Source organism: Pteronotus mesoamericanus, unplaced genomic scaffold (genome assembly GCF_021234165.1).
Source record: "Pteronotus mesoamericanus isolate MK-2021 breed Mesoamerican mustached bat unplaced genomic scaffold, CSHL_Meso_final contig_20, whole genome shotgun sequence".
Lineage (NCBI taxonomy): Eukaryota > Metazoa > Chordata > Mammalia > Chiroptera > Mormoopidae > Pteronotus > Pteronotus mesoamericanus.
Genome location: NW_026555085.1, coordinates 38,577,645 through 38,602,862, shown reverse-complemented (window position 1 = coordinate 38,602,862; position 25,218 = coordinate 38,577,645). Strand labels below are relative to the sequence as shown.

The 25,218-nt window shown below is 37.9% G+C and overlaps 1 protein-coding gene across 1 annotated transcript in view; it reads right to left on the bottom strand.

Moving 5' to 3' along the window:
- Positions 1–25,218, bottom strand: part of MEI4 (meiotic double-stranded break formation protein 4) — a 128,164-nt gene that overhangs the window by 90,304 nt on the left and 12,642 nt on the right. Inside the window, exon 2 of the mRNA XM_054568843.1 lies at positions 10,768–11,303. Coding sequence (XP_054424818.1) covers positions 10,768–11,303 — 536 coding nt within the window. The remainder of the gene's footprint in view (positions 1–10,767; positions 11,304–25,218) is intronic.

The following is a 25,218-nucleotide window of genomic DNA, read 5'->3' as shown; positions in this document are numbered from 1 at the left end:
AAAATGAGTAGAGGAAACTTTGTCAAACTGTGTATTTTAAGTATGTGCAGTTATTTTATAACAAAGCTGCTTTAAATATTTTATTTATTTTTTTAGAGAGAGGGGAAGGGAGGGAGAAAGAGGGAAACATCAACGTGTGGTTGCCTCTTGTGCGCCCCCTACTGGGGACCTGGCCTGCAACCCAGACATGTGCCCTAACTGGGAATCCAAATGCGACTTGTTGGTTTGCAGGCCGGCACTCAATCCACTGAGCCACACCAGCCAGGGCTGCTTTAAACTCCTGAGTAGATGAGTAAAATATTTTTCTGAGATGGAGATCCTTTTCCTTATGTGTAAAATCACATGATGTCTTAACCTGATACTAAGGATTCATCTAGTTTCATTGCTTTAGGGTTCCTATGCCAAAAAGGATTCAGGCTCTCTTTTCTTCTCTCATCTTTCCCTTTACTCTACCCAATAGTTTGACTTTTACTCCCCAAGGGAAATATAAATGTCAGATTCTAGACCATATTCATAATATCCCCCCACACCTGCCTCCATTCTGTGTCTTCTCCAGTGTCCTGTATCTCTTCAGGGCTGACTCAGGACAGGTAGGCAATCCATGCATATAAGTTCATTCTAAAATCCTCCAGGACAGAGAGAAGGTGAATATTCTTCTCAAATACTTGTCCAGTTAGGGTATGGGGAAGAAAGATTGTCTGAGTTTAAAGGACAGACACTGTACCACACAACACTGGGCTTCTGGGAGCTGGGGTTATGGAAACCACAGCTTTGGGAAGGCAGCTACTGCCTTTTTGAAGAACAGAGCGTCTTGAGTAAGACTATGCAGGTTAGATCCAGGTTCTGATAAACCACGCTTATGGGAAAGTTATTCACCTCTTTATGTCTCATTTATCCATCTGTAAAATAAGGATAATAAAAATACCTTTCCTGGGATGTTATAAGGATTAACTAAAACAATCTATGAAAATCACTTATTAAGAATTCAATAAATGTAAGCCTTACTATGGAGAGTTAGAATCAAAATTTGTCTTTTAGTGCAGTACTTCTCAAACTTTAATGTGTATCTGAATTACTCAGGTATCTTGTAAAAATACAGAATCAGGCTCTTCAGATCTGGGTTGGGATTTGAGATTCTACGTTTCTAATAAGCTCCCACATGATGTCACATCACTGGTCCCTGGACCATATTTTGAATAGTAAGGTTTTAACATAGATAGCAGCAAATATTCACATGCTGTGGGGGAGAGTGGCACATATTATTGGAGAAATCTAACTGCGTTGATGTGGACAGATCATAAGTATTAGAAAAATAAAGGGAAGGAAATGTCTGACTAGCTTTATAAAAGTAATTTTAAATTATGTGAGAAAATATCAGTATATGTATTTTACTGTCAAGTTAATTTTACTAAGATTTACCTCACTTTTAAGAATGAGTTCTATATATACATTTAATCTTCATATGGGAGGCTTATCTGAGCATGTTGGTGATTCCAGTATGATGATCTTGATATACGCTTTTAACAGAAGGAACATGCATTAATCCAATTATTCAATTCAATACAACTCTATTAGAAGTAGAATTATTTAATTCAATTAGACTATGATATGCTAGGAACTGTGCTAGGCCCTTAGCTTAGTTTTAAGCATGAGGGAATTGAAGGGCCATGATACAGAGAGGAAATAAACAGTAACTCAAACAGTAAACTGATCAGTGGATTAATACCTATATAACTTCAAAAGAGAAAACATAAGAAGGTAAAAGGAAATATCATGTGCCCAGAGCCACCTGTGGCCAACCCGCCAAGCCAGTCTGAATTCATCCTTACACAACCTGGTTTTTCTTAAGTTGATCGGAAGGGGTCTCCATTTCTTGCAACCTCCCAAGAAAAGGCAGTAATGCCTTTTCTTTTCTAGGCAACATCTCTATTAGGTGACTACTGCCTAAAACTCTGACTACCAGACACTCCTAAATAATTATAAATAACTATCACGTCAACACAAAACAGTCACAGACATTTCTTCATTGGGATAAATTAGTGTGTGTTTGAAAGTGTTAAGAATCCCGTGTGAAAAATGAACAACTATGGTCATCTCAATGTCATATTCTTCTGTAGTCTGTTTTTAACAATTTCTTAACTAAAGTACAGAACTAAGGAACTGAAAGGTAGAATCCTAAGAGAATGAAAATAGCATTTTGATAGAATTGAGAGATAAAAATCCTGAAAAGGGGCAAAATAATGACGACATAAAGACAGCTATGGTAAAAATGTCATATCCTTTCATACTCACTAGTCATGGAAAGACCAACCGAAAGGTTCATCTGTCTTTTGTAAGCTCACACAAAATTATATCCAAATATGATAAAGTATTTTAAAATATATAATTTTAAATTATTATCTTCAATTATCTATACTATGTTTCCTCAGCATTAATTCAAAACATCAAGCTGTTTATGTGCAAGCAATAATATAACCCGAGCACACGAACATCTGTCTGTGCTGCTCTGGGTTCACTCCTAGGCCTTCCTTTCTCTCCGCCCGTGATGCTTTACATAACCTCCATATGCTAAGGAGGGCCAAATATATCTCCAGAGAAGTTTTCTCCTTGAGATCCAGATTGATAACATTGGCTGCTGTGCTTTGTATATCCATCTTACAGTCTTCTTGCAGTCATCATAAAACTCACTATGTCTGAAAAGTCCCTGGTCTCTCTCCCGTTCCCCAGCCTATTAGTTCTTCAGTTACCTAGTTGTTAGTGACCAGAAACCTAGGAATACTACTGTTGGATGCTTATTTCTCCCTCATCCCCTCCACTGAATGCATAGCTAAATCCTGTGGGATTTTCCCTCTAACATACTTAATTTTTCTTTTTCTTCAATTAAAATTTTTCAGACATATATTATCAGGTGGTTTTATATCATTTATCCCAATGGTGGTTCCTAACTCTTCCACCATTATTCCCATTTGAAATTCTTCTAGTTGAGTCTTTTAGTGTCTACCAGCCTTATTCTAAATAGCATACATGTTTTCTTTTCTCATTAACTTTTTAAAAATTAAATTTATTGGGGTGACATCAGTTAATAAGACTACAGAGGTCACCAGTGTCCATTTCTGACGCATGATCTGAATACTGCACTGTGTGCCTCCCACCTAAAGTCAATCATCTTCCATCACCATATATTTGACTACCCTCCCCACTTGCCTTCCCTCTGGTAACCATGCTGTTGCATCTATGAATTTTGTTTTTCTTGTTTATTTGTTTCTTGCTTCCAGTTTTATATACCACAAAATGGATCAAAAACCTAAATATAATATCAGAAAAAATAAATCACATAGAAGAAAAGATAGATATTAATCTTATGGACCTTAGTCTTAGAGAAGAATTTATGAGTTTGACCTCAAAGGTAAGGGAAGTAAAGGCAAAAATAAGTTAATGAGACTAGGTCAAACTAAAAAACTTCTACACAGCAAAAAAACTGACAACAAAACAAAAAGGCCACCAACTGAATGGAAGAAGATATTTGCAAATAACAGCTTTACTAAAAGGTAAATATCCAAAATACATAAAGAACTCACAATTCAATGCCACACAAACAATCCAATTAAAAATTAGGCAGAGGACCTGAAAAACACTCCTTCTAAGAAGACATACAAATGGCCAACAGGTACATGAAAAGATGCTCAACTTCACTAGCTATTACAGAGCTGCAAATCAAAACTACAATGACATACCACCGCACACCTGTTAGAATGGCTGATATCAACAAAACAAGTAATCACAAGTTCTGGAGAGGTTGTGGAGAAAAAAGGAAATCTCATTCACTGCTGGTAGAAATATAAACAAGTACAGCCACTATGGAAAACTGTATGGAGGTTCCTCAAAAATTAAGAATAGAGTTACCATATGACCCAGCAACCCCTCTTCTGGGTACCTACCCCCAAAATTTGAAAATACTTATTTGCCAAGATATATGTACCTCTATGTTCATTGCAGCATTACTCATGGTGGCCAAGATGTGGAAACAACCAAATGTCCTTTGACAGGTGATTGGATAAAGATGTGGTACATACCTACAATGGAATACTACTCAGCCGTAAGAAAAGATGGAATACTGCCATTTGCAACAACATAGGTGGACCTTTAGAATATCACACTAAGCAAAATGACTCAAACATAAAAGGTTAAGTAACACACTTTTTAAAAATATTGGTTTTCTAACCACTGGAAGCTTAGGATTTGACCATCTTTCTTTGCACTGAACTACTCTTCTCTCCCCGCCCCCACACACACTTTTCATCCATAATTTTGGATACGTGATTACATGTTTATATTATTGTAACAACATAAATGCTACACACAGAAAAGACACGTAGATCACCATGTAGTTTTTCCCTTTCTGCACATTACCCTGTAATTAATAATATCTTGTTTTATTCACTGGCTTAATACACACTTAATAAAAATTCACCCAATACTCTTCATAGGTTGTCTTAATCTGCTCTGAAGATATCTACTGATACTCTTCTGTCAACTTCATTTTCATAAAAGGTCTCTTCTGGAATCTTCCAATTTATATCAATCCACAATGGCTGCTTTCTAAGCCTAGTGCATAGCTATAATTCTGAAATTGCCTTTCAGGATCAACTTCTCTCATTTGTTGTTCTTCACTTTCCTGCATCTTATGTCTTTTTTGTTGGTTTACTAGCTCATTTTGTTGAAGAATATCATTCAGTAGTGCCTCATATTTGAAACTAAAAAAGTTAACAACTCAAAATGACAGCCGTCATCAAAAAAAATTAACGACAATAATGAAAACCTGCTCTCTCTAAACAAAGGATATTAAAAAGGCAGCCTAGCAATATATAAAGTTTTTAAAGAACTCCCTCCTTAATGCAGCCAAACACCACAGGAAAAAAAAACCCTGTGGCCTACTCCACCCCTGCAAGCAAAGGCCAGGTGAGGAGCCTAGATCTCCACCCCTACCAGGTTATAAGGAGATGCCCAACCCCACCACCAGGGACCGTGTTGAGCACTGAGTACATAAATCGAGTAAGGCATGCTATGTGCCATAAAGACAATAGATTTTAATGGGGAAAAAACAAAAACAAGTCGATAGCTATTGTTCAATGTGATATGTACTATAATGAATTTATGTGAGGGGTATTTCATTAGCAAAAAGAAAGACAGAAGCAAGGTGGGAGGGAAGGTTTCTTTGAGGAGCTGATCCTAAAGTTTAATTTGTAAGGATAGTGAGATAGCCAGATGGAAGGGTATTCTAGGCCAAGGGACTCACAGGTACTAAGGCACAGAGGGGAGGAACAGAATCAAAAGTACTTGGAAATCTGCAAATAAGTCTGTCTAACTAGAATGAAGTGTGCTTTGGGCAGAATGGAGAAAGATAATGCCAAAAAGACTGGATGGGGCCAGGTAGAGAAGAGCATTACTGACTATGGTGAAGAATGTGTACTTTCTTATAACTCCATAAGGAGCGACTGAAGGATTTTCAGCATTTTTTAATCACTTTGACAATGATGAAATAGATAGACTAAAGGAAGATGAGATGAGTCAGGAATCTGATAGCAGGCAAATGCAGGAATCCAGGCAGGAGAAGACAGCATTTAGACCAAAACAGTACAGGATGGCGGGGGGCGGTATATAAGCAATATCTGCATATATCCCATAATCTAGGTCAGTTTTACAAATCTGAGATTGTAAGGAGAGAGAATGAAGACTGAAAGCATTGCCACACTCAACTTAATGACAGGTGCTAGTATTCATGGTGTTGCTAACTAGCTTGGTGGCCTTGGGCAAATCTCTGATTTTCTCATTTTTCTCATCTACTAAATGGAAATAAGAGTGACAGTCATGCCCATCTCACAGAGTTATTTATACAAATATATGATAATGGATTTTAAGACACTATAAAATAATAAACACAGTACATTATTTCCTGTTGCTGCTATATCATACTACCACAAACTCAGTGGATTCAAACACCAAAAATTTATTCAGTTACAGTTGTATAGGTCAGAAGTCTGAAGTGGGTCTCACTGGGCCAAAATGTAAGTGCCGGCAGGCCTGTGTTCCTCGTGAAGGCTCTACAGAAGAATCCATTCCCTTGCCTTTTCCAGCCTGCATTTCTTGGCATATTGGCCCCTTCCTCCATCTTTAAAGCCAGCAGCAGAGCATCTTCATGCCTCCCTCATTTTGCCGCTAAAACTCCTGCTTCTCTCTTTACTTATAAGGACTCTGTGTGAGTACTGGGCCCACGTGGGTAATCCAGGAAAATCTCATCCCCAGGTCAGCTAATTAGCAACCTTAATTCCCCACCCCACCCCTCAGTCAGGTAACAACATATTCATGAATTCCAGGAATTAGGATGTGGGCTTCATTAGGGGCACCCCCATTCCCTTTATACTTCATACAAAAGATTCTAATTTAATGTCTACTTGGTAGTCATTATAAATTTCGCAATATCGCCAAGGATTATTTTATATTTTAAACAATAAGATACCTGGAGAGAATGTTTTCTAAGCAACTCACTAATTTGCCTGTAAGATTTAGCAATGTATGTTAAACACTTAAAAGTTCAATGATAACTAAACTACAGATTTTTTTCTTTTAACAATATAATCATTCCCATTTTTTCAAAACAAGTGAAAATTTAAGACAAAGATACTTTTTCAAAATCTAAATAGAATCAGAAGCATTCTGGTATTAAACTCCTATGACAGTATTCTGGCCTGTAAAGAAATAGGGGACAGGCCCCGTCTGGTGTGGCTCAGTTGGTTGAAGCACCATACTGTAAACCAAAAAGCCACGGGTTTGATTCCCAGTCAGCGAGGGCACACGCCTGGCCTGCGAGTTTGGTCCCTGGTTGGGGTGTGTGCGAGAGGCAACTGATCAATGTATCTCTCACTTTCTTTCTCCCCTACTTCTTCTTTAAACCTAATGAAAAAATGTCCTCAGGTAAGCATTAAAAAGAAAAAAAAAAAAGGTAGCAGTACAATACTAGGGAGAGCTCATGCTTTTTCTAGTCACAGAAATCAACATGTTTTTGGGGTGTGGAATTATAGAAAAGGTCAGGCAGTCAGTCAAATAGATACCTCAAAAATAAACATTTCTGGCCCAAAGCAAGTACACGGGCAGGTACAGAAGACATTACACTAGAGCCTGCCAGTAGAGGACAGCTCAAACAAGTTACGTCCAGGCTGCTCCCCAGGAACCCTATAGCAGGCCTAGCGTAGACCTTTGTAAGCTATCTGGTTTCAAGATATCTTCTGTATCTGTCAAATATGTCATTGTACATTATACCTTCTAGTCCCACCTAATGGTTATCCTAAAAATGTAATACAGTTGTCCTCCCTTTTCCACAGGAAATTGGTCCCAAGTCCCCCAGTGAATGCGGGAAACCATGAATAGTACTGATCTCTATATATACTATGTTTCTTCCTATATATACATAATAAAGTTCAATTTATAAATTAAGCACAGTAAAAGGTTAGCAACAATAATAAAATAGAACAATTATAACAATACGCTGTAATAAAAGTTATGTAAATGTGGTTCCCCTCTCTCTCTTCCTGCACCGTACTTACCCTTCTTCCTGTGATGATGTGAGATGATACAATGCCTACGTGATGAGATGACATTAGGACAATGACGTAGGCATACTGACCTTGTGTTAGGCTACGATAAGGATTACTTGAACACAAACACTGCAATACCAGGGCAGTGGATCTGATAACCCAGATGGCTACTAAGTGACTAATAGGCAGGTAGGCAGTACAATGTGAATATGCTGGACAAAAGAATGATTCAAATCCTGGAAGGGGCGAGTTTTCATCACACTACTCAGAACAGTGTCACATTTAAAATTTATGAACTGTTTATTTCTAAAATTTTCCATTTAATATTGTTAGACAATGGCTGATGACAACTGAAATCATAGAAAGCAAAAGTATGGATAAAGGATAACATCTGTACAGACATACATCTAAAATAACAATTCCTAAAAAAATTTGTTATTAAATAAATGTAAAGTTCCCAAAATAACACAAAATTAATAGGATTTATACAAACCTGAAAATTCAAAAATCACATATTTTTCCCTAAACTTACTAATAATTTCAACAGAGTTAATATCAGGGAATTATTTAAAACAATAATTCCAGGGTATCTTGTTTCAATCTTCCTATTTCTTGAATATATATAGCCCTAACATAACTGATATTCACAATGACCTCAAAATTTTGAAAAACACCAAGTTCTTATTGTTCATTAAAGAAAAACTAAGCAGGGTCAGAAGAATTTTACAACTAAATGTATTGAGAATGTGGCTGGAGATTTATATTTTGTTTAAACCTGGCTATTTGGGAATGACAAATATATGATACCTGTCAGAATATTAACGTATTCACTCACACCTTTTCCTGTCACATTGCACAAACGTAAGGTCACTAACGAAATCAACACCAGGGCTCAAATTTTTAAGCAGTATAATTTAATTAAACACTTCCAATCTATGGAAACAGGTTTTTCCAAAGAAGTATACTCTCTCTAAACTATGCTATTTTGTTTTAATCAATCAAGAATAGAATCAATAAAAATGCAATAATAGGAGCTATCCTATATTTCATGTCAGAATATATTCTTTCTTGAAACTTTGCTTATTACACAAGGAAAGCTAGAAAACAGAAATCATTTATAAAGAGCAACCATTATTCAATTTTTCTAATAAAGAAGCTTTATGAACATATATGGGGGATGATGGTGATGGTGACAGCAATGACAAAAGTTTGAATGACTTAGTTTCAGATGCTTTTGCTGGAAAGGAGCAAAAATCCAGAGAGAATGTAATTAAAACCTATTTATGAGTCATCATCATAAGCGTAGGTCCAATGCACTAGTTTGTAGTTCTCTTTCTACATGCAAAAATCACCTCTCCAAGAAAACAGCAAAGCCATTAATGTACTTACTCTTCCACTGCTGACCAACTACTCAACAATAGCTTGTGCAATCGCAGATGTTACTGACCTATACTTCAGACCCCTCTATACCATCAGAAATTTCTTCTATACACTCCCTTACTTCCATAGAATTCCCACGGCTACCCTTGTGTAGTCCAGTCCTTAAGTAAAAGACTAGATGGAAAACATATTTGCATCATCTGATAAATGGTAAGGAAAATAAATGTGACCCTCTGAAAGGTTCCAAGTCACACAAAACCTGTTGAAAATAGCTATAAAAGAATAAAGTAAAAATAAGCAAAAAGAAATTAAGGAATATTAAGTATCTGAAATATTTATTAATTTCTAAGAAACATTATACATATCAGATATTACTATAGAAATATAATTGACCATATCAGCTAGAAAAAAAAAATCAGTTTCCCAGACAGAAAATTCACTCTTTCACAACTGCCAAAAGGTTAATCATAAAGTTTTCTAAAATACTGATCAAATGATACCTTAAGAGAGAAGGAAAGAACAGATGTTTGTGCAACAAATTAGGTTATTAGTTCAAAATTTTGTCAGGGAATTGAAAATTCAAGTAAAGCCCACACTGTACAAAAACTCTGAGCAATAGATAATGGCCTGAGGGCAAACACTTGACAATGATACATCAAAAGGAACAAAGTCCAACAACACTTCTCCTATAGTGAAACGCAGTTAATAAGTTAGACCTTTTAGTTTCCTCTGTGATATTTTTAGTAGTCAATTAAAAAGAAATAAAATGCCCCTGGCCAGTGTGGCTCAGTTAGTTGGAGCACTGTCCCATAATCAAAGCGTTTTGGGTTTGAATCCCTGTCAGGGCACCTAGCTAGGTTGCAGGTTTGATCCCTGGTCAGGGCATATATGGGAGGCAGCCAATTGATGCTTCTTTCTCACATAGATGTTGCTTTCTCCCTCTCTCCACCCCCCCTCCATCCTTCCCTCCCTCCCTCTGTAAATGGAATGAAAACGAGCTCTCCTCAGGTGAGGATTAAAAAATTATTTAAAAAGGATTAAAATGCAAAGGCATTTGGAGTTTCCTAAAAGGTCAGCTAATGAGGAAAACAGAAAGTAATACAAAAAGACTCGATTATATCTCAAGAGCTAAACAATAAAACAACCTCAGGCTACCTCAATGTCACTTGTGAAAAAAAGAATCCCTGAGTCAACCTTTCTAAGCAATGTTAAACAAATAAGTAAAAAACTATAACAAAGCCATATATTACGTGTTCCTTAGCTATTTATTCAATTAACCCATGACTGCAGAGGATCCATATGGTATCATGCCACTTACACGAGACATTCTAAAAGAAGAGAAAAATATTCTTTGACTTCCAGGCATCTGCCAGTCAATATCAGAAAAAGAAAAAAAACAAAAAACAGAAATTCCATTATGAGGAATTTAACACTCACAGAAGTCATAGGCTAGGAAACTATCAATGTTACTGGTTTTTTGGAAAATACTGAGACTTTTTGAGCAATAGGAAATAAATATAGGGGGGATAAAACATAAAAGAATAATTCAGGGATGCAGATAAAGAACGGAGAAGGTAAAAGGCACAAACATGAAGCCTAGGCATCCATGTAGAGAATAATACTGTAGCAATCAGAGGCCAGAGGTGGGGATATGACAATAGGTAATAGCTGCAAAAGTTCCAACTAAATACTCTGAGCCACAAGGCTACAGGACAGCAACAGGCATAATCCAATAGGAATGTTCACCAAAATTAGAGACATATTATTTCATAAATAGAAGAGATTTATTACTTACCCGATTTATACGGCTATTCCTTAAAATAATCTGCAGTAGGGTTTCCTCCAATTCTTTCAACTTCTTGGAACACTTTTTAAGAATATGATTAGATAAGTCACAATCACTGATCAGTCTAGCTAAAGTATCAACAGCTTCTGTCCAAAAGCTTGAAAAAGGAAATTTGGGTTCACGATAAAAAGTGATCAGGCCATCTAGCAACTGAAAAACAGAATCAGATACCGTCGAAGAGTTGTTTTCAAAGTGGCTTAAGTTTGTTTTGAGACTCCCTGATTCTGTCCAGCTCTTCAGCTCAAGCAGACGATGCAAGAATTGCATGTGAGAAGACAAAGGATTTTCCAAAGTCGCACAATGTTTTTTCCCAATGGGCAATGATGGAAAGGGTGTGGGGGTGCAGCTCTCCACAAAATCCTGTGACATCTCTGTGGGTTCAGTCCTCTGCTCATTTGATAAATCACACCCAGAATCTTCCAGCACAGTTAATGTATTTTCAGAAGTTCCTGGTTCCTGAGCCTGTAACTGGGAAGATGAGTCTCCTGAAATAGAAAAAAATACAAGTATGATATTTCTGTAGCTAAAATATTTTCATATAAAAACTAGACATTGCCTTTTCTAACTCAGAGTGCTAAATGAAGCATGTAGATATGTATTAAACATTTTAAAACAGTAGTATAAAAAATGAATAGATGAAAAACTGAAAGTAACTGCTTAAGCTTACTGTAGAAAAGGTTTTTATCTAGACTGGTAGAAAGCAAAGGTGATCCACCTGTATTGCTATATCTCATTCAATTATGTGCCATGCTTGAAAGGTACAGAGGGGAAACCACAAAACCTGAAGGAGGCTGCTATCTGGTACATCTAGTAAAGATTCCAGCAAAGGAATAAGGTGTATCTAGAAAGACATTTGCCCAGGGCACTATGAAAAAGGGAGGACCCTGGTTAGCTTAATGCATTCTGGAAGAGGCGATGGTGGAACTAACTTATAAAACATAAGTAGAAATTCAAAGTTAAAAGTTAGGGGAATGGAGGAAGACGGAGAATTTCATATGCCAAGGGGACAGGCACAAAAGCACAGGCTTAACAAGAAAAAGAAAGCAGTGTGTATACAAGGATCCACAGTAATTTTACATTCATTTTACAAAAAAATATAAGGCAAGAAATTAAGATGGAGAAATACGTAAAGGAAAGGTCATAAAGGATCTTAAAAGAGGTATTAAGGACCCTAGTTTACAAGTAGAGTGCAGAGTGAGTGTAATTTAAATTTGAATAATGCAAGATCACTTTGGAAAAATTATATACACCCACACATGTACATATAAACAAAAATAAACAATTTATATGAGTATGTGAACTTATAATTATCACTCTATCTATAGATTCTTGATACTCTTTCTTTTACCACTAGAATCTTCTCATTGCCAGAGAAATACTGCAATTAAGGCTTGACCTAGTAAATTTAGGTTATTCTTTGACAGAGATTCCAGCAGTAACAAATAAGGTTGGTTGTGAAAATATACACACAAATTGAAAAATTCTCATTGAACATTCACACATGCAAATATCTATAAAACTAAATTGGAGAAATATTCCTGTCAGCAATAGAAGTTGGAAAGAGGCACTGAACAGTGTAATGCAGGAAAGTGAAATGGTCTTATTTTCATTTCATAGATCACTCTGTTGGCTATATGAAAAGCAGATTGGAGGAGAACATAGTAAGACACTAAAAAATCAGCTAGAAGTCACCTCTGTTAGTCCCAGTAAGAGCTAATGAGAGAAATGAACCAAGCAGTAGCAGTGGAAGGGAAGGAAGGGGTTGACCAGGGAAATAAATCCAACACATCAAAATACAATCTGGAAGCCAGATGACTTGACTAGATATGGGCAATGAAGTAAAAGGCATATATGTATCCTGTGGTTCTAACTTAAGTGACTGGGTCTTACCAACTGAAATGGTAAAAATACAGACAAAATAACTGGCTTAGAAGAATCTATGAGAAATTCAGGTTTGGTCATGTAAACTGAAGCAACTGGTAGAAATCTAGGCAAAGATGTTCACCTGGAAATTGGCCACATGAAACTAAGAGTGGAGACTGGTTCTAGACTAAAAATACATTTTAGGAGTTATCAGTGTGTAGGTAGTATCTGAAGTAATAAAAATGGTTATTAACATTTGGGAGGAGGACAAGCTGTGACTAGAACAAGGGGTCAAAGAGGGACGCTAAGGAGTATCCTAATTTGAGGGTTGAATAGAGAAAAAGATCATCATCAAGAAGACAGAACAATTAAAGAAGTACAAGAAGAATAAAAATGATAGTGTCATGGAAGCCAAGGGAGCAGTGTTGAGGAGAATTACATGCAACAGAGAAGTCCAAGAAAATAAAGAGCTGGAAAAAACATGTTGGAATTAGTGATTAGAAAATCACCAGTGATTGTATCCATAGCAGCTTTGGTTGGTCAGGGTGGTGGACAGAGGTCAGACTGCAATGGACTAAAGAGTTAATGGGCAGAAAGCAAGGGAAGAACAGTAACACTTCTGAGGACTTGGATCAGCAGAGTACAAACTGAAGAGTAACTGAAGGCAAATGCAGTGTGACAAATTAGGAGAACCATGAGCAATTATAGGCTCAGAAGAGAAAAAACAATAGAGAAGCAAGTGTTGCAAATATGAGAAAAAATAAAAATGCCAGGTGGGCATGGCCCTAGAGAAGGCAGGAGAATGAGTCAAGGGTCCCAGTGGATGCATTGTGCTTACTGATGTGGAAGTACTTTTTTTCCCCTCAAAAGCTGAGAGAAAGATGATGAGAATGCGTAGGGACAGGAAACAAAAATGGCACTGTCATATAGGAAGTTAAAGGATATCTCACCTAAAAAGTTCTATATATATTTTTAAAGCTAGAGACAGGGGAACACTAACTGAGCAGGACGTAAGAATAATGATGAAAATAACATTTTCTACCCTCACTGCTATATATTTGTAAATCTATCTAATTTGCTGCTCTTTTGTCTTGTCGTAAAATTAAAAACTGATAAGGCAAAATCAGAGAATTGAGCTTTAATTTAGAGTTCATTCAATTAAGAACTGCCTACTATAATCACTGCAGATGTGCAAATGTGTGCTTGCTAATTATCACTACACTATCTGTACTTCATGTTTGGCAGTAATGCACTTAAGTTAAAAAATGTGGTGGTACCCAGAGCAGTGAACTATCAGCAAAGTCCCTAACTGTGTGCAGCTATTTCTGTACCAAAACAGGCAGACAGCCGTCCCATTTTAAACCAGCTGGCAGTTTCTTTTTCTTATAAGCAAGGATAAACATTTGAAATGACTTCTCACCACATCCATTTTACGCTTCACAAAAGTGGGAGGGGATTACTATGGTAATTATTCAGGTAGATTACATTTTCTAAAAATGTTATTTTTCTTTATCTTTTTCCATCACCATTTATGTCCCCTGTACCCTCTTCCACCTCCACGCACCCCTTCCCCTCTCCCCTGCAACCGCTACATTGTTGTCCATGTTCTTGAGTTGGGTTTTTTTGCTTAATTCAAAATGGTGCTCCACTAAGAACATGAACACAAATTTAAATGTTTCATTAACCTACTCAATTTTTCATCAATGTAAGCTGAATTTCATGGTTGATGATTTTAAGAAAGACTCATAAAAATAAATTCTACCAACTATTAAACTGGAAAGCAAAAAGCTGCCTTCTAGTTTCTGCTTTTCACTCCTCACTGGTGTGCCTTTGGGCAAGTCACAGCCACGCCATCTCATCTCCTCTGTGTGCTGATGGGGACAGATTTGAAGGGAGAAGTTTCATCCATCCATATGCTCCAGGGAGAGGAATACTCAAAACCAACCACCATGGTCCCTGGCTCCCCTGTTTCTGGACCCTCAGGAAAGAGTAGTGAGGGCATTATGTTGGTGATGCCACAGTGTAAAACCACAAAGAGAAGAATCGACTCTTGGTTCCCTAAAGGAATGCATAAACTCTACAAAAGAACCACGCTGAGATTATATACAACATGGCTTACAGTATTCAAGTTGCCCTTTCAATTGAATAGAAGAATCTAATATTCATATTTCACCTTACAAAGTAGTTTCGTCACATAATTCAATTGTTGCACCCAACAACCCTGGAAGATATGTTATTACCGGTAACAAAATGCAGGCTCAGCTTGATTAAGAGGCGTGATAAAAGCCACACAGTGAGCAAGTGAAACCAATTCTTCAGTTCCAAGTCCAATCATGTTCTAACCACAGAAAAGAAGCCTGTGTGTTTCCATATCAGCATCTGTACATTTCCATTACAGTATTCATCTATTTCTATATGTTGTCCACTTGTTCATGAGCTCCTGAATGGCAGGAGTCCTGTCTCTTGTAATCTTTGTGATCAGTTCACTGAATAATATCATCTGTAGAAGATACCTTATCGGAAGAAACACTTAGTACTGCAACTTGCTGCTGGCTGTGACAGATCTTCTTCATCCTTTAATATTCATTATGACTCAGGACCAACTCCTTTGCAATGCATACTAAACCATAACAGTTTTATAAATAGATAAGAAAGACAACAGGATACATATAGACAGAAAGAATATGGTTACTGCAATTCATTCAAAAGGTTTAAGAATACTTGCTAACAAATTGCCAATAACATGCTTTTTATAGCATCTACTACCTCTTTTAACAAATAACCAATTTATTTCCCCTCCAATTTGTTCTCAGTGATACAAACTTTGAAGAATGGCAAACACCACTTGTGTTGGAAACCAACACTTCTATAATCTCTACAATAGTCATTAATAATATATTTATTCATACAAACACAATTTTTAAATATCCAAACTTATTTGAGTAATATATGGCATGGAAAAGGACAGTAATATATTCCTGTCTCTTTAAATGAGTCTTAGAAACTATAATCAGATTCTTCTACTCATTTGCTTAGATGCCTTTTCTAATCCTAAATCTCAAAGCATGAATAACAAAGCGTCATACCCAGAGAGAAATTAAGAGCCATGCTGCTGCAATGTTCTGCAATTCTTGGTTTTGTTTTGTTTTGTTTTGTTTTGGTTTGGTTTGGTTTGGTTTCCAAGAGGGATTAACATGAAGAAGAAGTCAAATGATGCTGCTGCTTTTACCTTCTTATTAAAGGACTGAAAGGACTGAGGACAGTAATTTCTTTCCAAGTCACTGGATATTATCTAACATGTTTGCCATTAGATTTAAAAGAGATAAACTACACACACATTCCAGTCCAGCACAACCTGCATTAGATGCTCAAACTCCCCCAGGGGTGTCCAACCTGCGTGCGGCTCAGGATGGCTATGAATGTGGCCCGACACAAAGTTGTAAATTTACTTAAAACATTATGGGATTTTTTTGTAATTACATGTTACAATGTATTTAATGTGTGGCCCAAGACAACTCTTCTTCTTCCAATGTGGCCCAGAGACACCAAAAGGCTGGACACCCCTGTGTGTAAACCTACTTTTGCACCACCCCATATTATCTATTGCCATTAAATGATTATAGGCATGAAGAATCTAAATTATGCTAAAGTATGAAATTACATATAAAATACATGAAATAGAATTACTGATTCTGTCTAATATATCCTATAGTCCCTCTTATACATTGGATTCCATAGACATTCAGTTCCACTTTACTGAGAACTTCACACTTTAATTTTCTTTCAGTTCCATCTTAACCCCATTTATACTGCAGAGTGAATCTCCAGTATACTCAACAAAACATCGTAGATCTGCTGCCCTCCTGCCACACACCTGCCCTAAAAATGCCTGCCCCTGAATCTATGGCAAATTTATTTTCTGCTGCCCCTCAAATATTCACATCCACATCAGTTTTTGATGCCTTTTGTCATCCATTTCTATAGTCCCTATTCACTTATAAAACTAAACCTATAAAAACAACTGTCTAAAAGGCATCTTTTTCTGTATACCCTAAAGGTCCCACAAACTTCATGCTGTGCTTATAAAACTAAACAAATCTTCATGCATGGCACACATAAACAATTCATCTTTGTCTTATATGTTGCCTATCTCAGCTGAGAGCAGCACTGTTTCTCCAGTCACCAGGCCTGGGGTGAGGGATCATCCTCGGCTTTCTCTATTCTATCATGCACATACAGTGAAATGCCATGTTATGCTGATTCTACCTTTGACACAGGTATTAGTCAGGACTCTCCAGAGAAACAGAACACATAAACACACACACACACACACACACACACAGAGGTGTTTCCTTTAAGAAATTGGCTCATGTGATTATGAACACTTAGATGTCCCAAGATCTACAGTCAGCAGGCTGGAGACCTAGGAGAGCCAACAGTGTGGCTCCTGTCCAACTATAAAGCCCAAGAACCAGGAGCTCTGAGAATATAAGTTCCAGTCTGAAGGCTAGTAGACTTGAGCTCCAAGAAGAACCAATGCTTCAGTTTAAGTCCAAAGGCAGGAAAAGACCAATGTCCCAGCTCAAAGGCAGTCAGAAAGAAAGAATTCACTCTTATTCAGCCTTTTTGTTCAACTGTTTACATGAGGCCCATCCACATTAGGGAGGGCAATCTTCTTTACTCAGTCTACTCAAACTTTAATCCCGTCCAAAAATACCCTCACAGACACATCTAGAGCAATTTTTGACCAAATATCTGGGCAACAGGTGGTCCAGGCAAGTTGACACATAAAATCAATAACCATTACACATGTCTGAATCTGTCTTTCTCTAGTTCTTTCCACCACTTTAGTTCACACCATTACCATCTCTTGCTCTGCTTACTGCAATACCCTTAATTCCCTCACCTAACTGTCATCTTCTAGGCCACATTGTGAACTGGCCCTAGAGTCACCCCGTTAAAATGCTAGTCTGATCACAGGATTGCCATCCTTAAAACCTTCCAAAATCTTCCCTTAGCTAAAAGATATAAGTCCTCCAAGATCCTCAGCTTAGCCCACAAATTTCACTATGTGTCCCCTGTCTACTTTTCTAGTGCCTCCATCCTCACTCTTATTGCCATAAAAGTAATATTAAATTGTGACCATTTGCCAAAACATACAATACTAATTCACACAACTATGCATATGCTCAAGTTGTTCCTACTGTCTGGAATGTTCTTATACTGTAATTCAGAGATGGACTGATTCTTCAAACACTGCTTCAAATTCCGTGAAACCTCCCCTGTTCGGCCCAGAGCAGAAGAAATCTCACTCTGTCTGGGTCACCTTGTACCTTACATATACCTCAGTAAATGCTTCCATTAACCTGTTTGGAATGAATTAGTAACTCCCCATTGGAATGGAGAAATTTGTAAGGGCAGACACAGAGTTACTACTCTGGGTGTTTCTTTTGCCTGATGCCTGTTTCTACATGGCTGGTGGTCTAAATATTGGTTGTATTATATTTTAACAAAAAATGAAATCAAATAGCATCTCTTCAATTCACTGAAATGTCATCACAGGCATATAAAATTTGTTACTACCAACTATGATTTCTTAGCATTAATGATAATCATATGCACTGATAAACAGAACAATTTAAAAGTAATGTTTACGCCACCTGGTGGTCAAACAGGAAATGCAATTTTATATTTTATTTTATTTTATTTTATTTTTTTAAGACCACACAAATTTATTACCTTACAGTTCTACAGGTCAGATGTCCCAAATGGGTTGGCAGGGCTGCATACTTTCTGGAGGCTCTAGAGGAGAATTTGTTCCCTGGCCTTGTCCCACTTCTAGAGGGAACCACCTTCCTTGACTTGTGGACCTTTCCCCATCTTCAGAGCTAGCAGCAAACCATCTTCAAATCTCTTTGTTTTGTTTTGTTTTTTTAATTGTTCAAATAAACTTGTCTCCCTTTTCCCCCTACCACTTTCCCCTGCCCCACCCACGCCCACTTCCTACCCTCAATCCTTCTCCACTTTGGCTTTGTCCTTGGGTCCTTTATACAAGTTCCTTGACTTGACCCTTCCCTTTCTCTTCCCAGTTACTCCCCTCCCTCCTTCCCTCTTGTTCCTGTTGGTTTTTTCTTTCCTTTCAATGTTGCTGGTTACATTTTCCTTGCTTGTTTGTTTTGTTGATTAGGTTCCACTTACAGGTGAGATCATACGGTATTTGTCTTTCACCCCCTGGCTTATTTTGCTTAGCATAATGCTGTTGTCAAGGGTAGTAGCTCTTTCCTTCTTTCTGCTGTGCAGTATTCCATTGTGTAAATGTACCACAGTTTTTTCATCCACTCCTTTACTGATGGGCATTTAGGCTGTTTCCAGCCCTTGGCTATTGTAAATTGTGCTGTTATGAACACTGGGGTGCAGAGGTTCTTTTGAATTGGTATTTTAGGATATTTTAAATTACTACACAGTTCATCTGAAAAGAGTGTTTCACTTTAAAGCAAATGTATTCTGCACCTGGAAGGATATAATTTAGCCTATTGCGAAGCATACTGAGAAATGCTGACCAAAAATTTTGAAGTTTTATTTAATACCACTCTAGAAGCCTGCATCACAATTCTAACTTTGAATACACCAAGTGAGACAGCAATGTCAAATGCATGAAATTATAAGCTAATGGAATATATCTTAGCTGAATTATCTTTGTTGCCTGAGGTTTAAAAAATAAAATAGTGTATTTGTTTTTGTATTTGTCAGCTTGGTTCAGGACTATGTGACTGTACAATTCCTCCTGCTTTCAGGTGCTCAAACTCTAAACTTTTCTACTTATCCCCATCTCTCTCCCAAGCTATCCACTAGGTTGCCAATTTAAACATTCTTCATCATTGTGCCTTTGGCTTTCTTCTCCTCTTCCAGCTTCCTGGATGTCCCCACCCTTCTTACAGGCTCAAAGAATTCCTTTAAGTAGCTGACTCTCAAATGTCTATCTCCAATCCTACCTTCTTTCCCAAGCTCAAGTTCCTAGATAGCTCAACATGATTTGATCCCAGCACTTAAAACCTCTTATGTCCAAAAGAAATCACATCCTTCACTTAAATTTGGCCCAATTTCCAAGTAACAGCACTACTGCCCTTCATTTTGAACACCTGAAACCTAAGTGCCAACTTTGACTTCTTTGTTGATCCCATATAGATCCCATTGACAAACAATATTAATCCTGCCTCATTCTTCTGATCTTTGGATCTACTAAATTTAGTCTCATTTTTGGGGCCTTTGTAATAAACATTCCCTCTGTCTGGGATGCTCTCCACACCCTCAACCCTGATTTTTCTCCAGGCTTGTTCCTCATTATCATTCAAATGTCTGTTTAAATATCACTTTTTCAGAGAGGTCTTCCCTGACCGCCCAATTTAAAGAAGCCACCAGAATAACCTTTGCCACATCTTCCTGCTTTAATTCTCTGAATTTCACTTTTCACTGCCTGATCTTTTCCTTCTGGTATAATCTGTCTCATGCACAAGAATGTTCACTCCATGGTTTACTGCCATATCCCAGAGCCTAGAATACTGCATAAGAGCTTAATGAATATTTACTCAATAAATAAAAATCACTTTATAGCACCTCTTTTTTTCCATTTCAAGATAATTACATGTAAGACCTGGGCTACGACAATCTTAACTCCAGTCTCCTTCCTCTTCCAAACAATCCTGAATATGACTATCCATTTACTCTGCCTAACTAACCTACCTCTCAGGTCACCTAAAGAAATCAGTTTCAGAAAGCATACTGCTTGGCACATGCCTAGCAAACACCCAATAAATGTTCATTTCCCTTCTATTTTCTGCTGGACAATCTCCAAAGGTTCCTTGCTGCCTACAGAATAAAGTACATTTTCCACTGGCTGTCACACCTCTTAATAAGCTCCAACCTAGTTTTTCATCTGACTTTCCAGAACACTACTTCATCCTCTATATGCCACAGTCAAGTTAAACCACTTGCCAGTAGATTCCTGAGTCTGTCCTTTACACTGTTCCCTCTTGCCTGAAATATCCATAGCTTTCTAAATCCTACCCATCCTTCAAGGTCAGCAACTTCCTCCAAAAAAACTTTCAAAAGTCCTATTCTCTAAAGCAAAATAATCACCCTCTTTCTCCTCCGAACGTCAGTTTCTTTCTCTGGGCCATCAGGTCTCAATGGCTCTACGTAGTGTCTGGTGATCCATGGGCAGGGCTTAGATCTTCTCTCTCTCTGTATTCTCCACATCGTTCATAGCTAATGGCTACTGAATAAAAAGGGCTGAATATATGAACTAAAGCACTTCTCTAAAGAAAGAGTTATTAAGAAAAAATTAGGAGCTGACAAGAAGCAACCACTCTTTGGATTCAGTCATTTAGGGGACAAAGATGTGCAGTATCTTTGCTGGGTAAAAAGTATAGTCCTAACTTCATTTCCTCATAACAGCAAGTATCAGGTTGAGAAATGGTGGACTCTCGTACTGTGACTCCAGTATCACAGCCCTAAAGAATAATATCAAACCCTTGAAAATACAATGCTCTGCCAAGTGAACCAATGAATCCACCTGTATAACTTCCACTCATCAGCATATGGATGTTATGAACACCATGTGGAACTGGTAATTCCTGATATCAGCAATATACCACATTCATTGGCCTCCTAATACTGTGAATGCCAAATCACACAGCTCTCTATAATCTAGACCCAATTACCTTTCCTGCTGAGATTCCACAGAATCTCCAACCTCGTTTTGACCAATCCTCTACTTTGATTTCACCTCTTGATCCCAAGGTTCCAACTGCTCACATGTAAACCACTGCTTTAAGCTGACTTGGTCCCCCAAGTTTCCCCCGTTAGGACAACCGAGGTTGACATTCATTCCCACCAATATGTTCATTTGATTCTCTTTATCAAAAATTAGAAGGACTGAAGTCTTTTATCCAGTGCAATGTTTCCCCCACCTATACCTCATCATAAGCAGAACATACTAAAACTAAGCATTCCTTGGCAATTGGTGTCTCCAGAGGAGGGCTCCAGGAATTTGTATTCTAAAACAAAAAACAAAAACAAACAAAAAAAAAACAACTCAGGGGAGTCTCACAATTGAGCAAGTCTCAAAAACAATACTTTTCAAAACAATGCTTTTCTTTACTCCCAAACTCATGCACGAAGCCTGCTTCACTTGTTCCTTGCTGGACTCGAGATGTCCTAGTTTATAAAAACTTATACGAGAAGATCTTACACCGGTGGTTTTCAACCTTACATGCACATTACAGTGACTTTGGTAACTTTTTAAAACTCCAATAACAGACCACAGACCGTGCCAAGTACATCGGAACCTCAGGGGTGGGACCCAAACATCAATATTTTTTAAAGTTTTCCAGGTGATTCCAGTGTGAGAACCACTACCTTAGGTTAATTTATGCTTGTCCTGCTCTCCCTGGGTAGCAGAGAAGTGGGCTATATCCCATTCCTGCCATCTCCACTTTCAGCCTCACATCTCCCAGAAATGTCTTACTGCTTCCTCTCTATACATTCATGTTTAATTCATGATTAATATTTCCAAGTTCAACTGCATTTCCACTCCCTTTTCAGGATTCACCTGTGCCAGTTTATTTTCTATTTTGCAGAACTAGAGCTGTATATATTCTAGCTGTCTCCTTCCTGCCTTGTCCCTAGCCAGGGCTCTTCCCTGATGGACCACAGCCTCACATGCCTACTCAGCAGACCTGCTCCAGCTCGCACTTACATTCTCCATCCAGCAGCTAGAGCAAGAAGTTTAAAACTCCTGCTTAATGGTCACCAAAGGAGTCCCACTGGGGCAAACCTTACATAATCTGGGTCCTTGTCCTCCCTTTGGACTCATCTCCTGCCTCCTGTTCTTCACTTGCTCTGCTGCGTAGCCACTGGCCTGTTCCTGCCTCAGGGCCAGTCGGATGACTCTGCCCCTTCAGGGGTCAGTGCAAACTCCTCCATCTCACCGAGGTCTCCCAGACCCCCCGTCTAAATTAGCAGCCTTGCCCCACTCCCAGGCACTCCATCACTTCAACCTCATTTATTTTCTTCACAGTTTTAAGCACTATCAGAATTTTTCTTGCTTATTGGTTTACATGTAATTATCTGTCTCCTCCATTGAAATATAAATTCTATTTCTTTCTATCTTCTACCACTGGATGTCACCATTTTTGTTGAAGAAATGAATCAAATGACCATGAATAAATATAACCAAAACCATAACTATGTAGATTATATGTAGCATCTTTATAGGTGTCTACCTCAGGAGTCCTTGCCTCTCTAGCCGGACCATAAAGTCATAATGAGCAGCAAGTAAGCTTTTTCTTCTTTTCCAACCTTTAAAATCAAGAATAGTACTGAGCAAATATCATACATTTAAGCACTTACTAATTATTTAGGCTATTTTAGAAGATCTTTAAAAAAGATATGTTGATTTTTAAAACTAATTTTCGGTACTGGTAATCCTCTACCGAAACCATACGTTTACAATATCACATCTGCACAAGAACAAGAAGTCCCTTAATTTTAATTTGCCTTCTAATTTTTTCACCTTTCAATCCCACTCTCTAAATTACATCCATCTCATTAGGTACCTTGCAGGTTGTAACTCTATAATTGCAGGCTTAACCTGTATGTGGCCATTGAACTGCCTGATATACAGCCAGGCACATATTTGTCTGATATACATCTGCTCAGATCAAAAACATAGAGCTCTAAATCAGAACACTACTAAAGGAACGTCCCAAGATCAACTGCATTTCTAGGAATAAGGACTTCCTCTGACTAGAACATTTTTTAAAGCCTGTCTTATAGAAGAGGGCTCATGGCTATGAGTTCTGGTTTCAAGGTTTTATCCACCTATTTATATTTAAAGCTGACATATAAGAACCAGGCCATGGATTCTAGGCTTTGTTTAAAAGCTACTCCAAAACTGCCCTGGCTGGGCAGGTCAGGTGGTTACAGTGTTGCCCCAAATACCAAAGAAAGGTTGTGGGTTTGATTCCTGGTCAGGATACACACATAGGTTGCAAGTTTGATCCCTGGTGGCGGCGTGCATGGGAGCCAGCCAACTGATGTTTCTTTCTCTCCCTCCCTCTCTGTCACCCCCTGACCCCCTCAAATCAATAAACATATCCTTGGGTGAGGACTAAAAAATAAGATATCACAAAGCCCTTACTGTGCAAGACAAGAATCAATTTTTTCCAAAACCTTACTGATAGTCATAGATAATTAAGGATCCTGCTTTCTATGAAACAGAGGAAAAAAACCCCACAAAACTCGGCAAAGTTAATTTTCTTAGTGTCACTTAAAGTATGATTTTATTTATGCCCATAGTGGGCATTACTATCTTCCAATGTCCCCTTCTTATTAATTTCAAAATTAGTAACAGTTCATTCTTTCCCCAGGTAACTGCTAAACATATGTCTTCAAATATCTATAACTTAGGCTTCTGCAAGGAAATAACCATGTAGTCCTAGGATATACAAAACATTCATAAATCCCCTTTAATCTTCAATCCTGGTGACTAAAAACAATGTGTCTCCCAAGTATTATAATATGAGCCATAAGATACTAGTCACTTTCCTAGTGCCTTTCAGAGCCTGGATGAGTTAACCTACTGTCTCCCCAGGGTGCTGGGAGTACGCAAATTCTGTGGACTCAGGTGAGGGCACTCCCCTCCAGGATCCTCAGTGACCCTGCTGGGCTGAGAAATCACTCCTTTTCACATGGAGATGTCACTCCTAGCCGAGTCAGACAATGGATTTTACAGGCACCAAAACAAAACTATACAATTTTGGTTCATTAAATATGTGCCTTTTCCCTCCCAGATTGCAAAATATTTTTTGCTTTATAAGCAACAAAACCAATAAATAGCATAGACATGCATCACTATTCTCACTGCTAAATAAAAAATTCTTTCTTCAAACTGCCACTTCCCAGTACTTTCAATTCCCTGAAGCTAGTCAGTTACTCAGTAAACTGCATTATTTCTGTTTGTTTCAAAACGTACCTTTCGAACCATTCATCCCCCCCTGCCCGGATCCTAGTCATGCTCTTTTCATGTCTTGCTTGGAACACTACCATCTTCTCCTACAGTTTTTTTGCCTTCAGTGTCTTCCCTTCTCTTATATGCAAATACTGTTGCTGGACTAATACCAGTTTTAGTCCACAACCTTTTAATGCCTCCTCATTATTGGAAAAATAAAGCCCAGACTTCATAAGAATAATCCTATCTTCTGGGACAACTTACATACCACACTCAAACCTCAGGACACTCCTGCTTACTGAAGTTCAGTGAATCATTCAAAGTTCTCTCACGTGCTATCTCTTCCCATGAATGCTTCCTAACCACCCCCATAGTTACCTTTCCATTGATGGTCATGAAATTTACTGCTCATTACATTGTGTATGGATCCTCCATATGTATTCTGCTGCTCTTAGCAAAGTTGCCAATGAATGAATGTACTCCTGATCACTTGATTTACTAGACAGTCACCAGTTTCTACCTGGTTT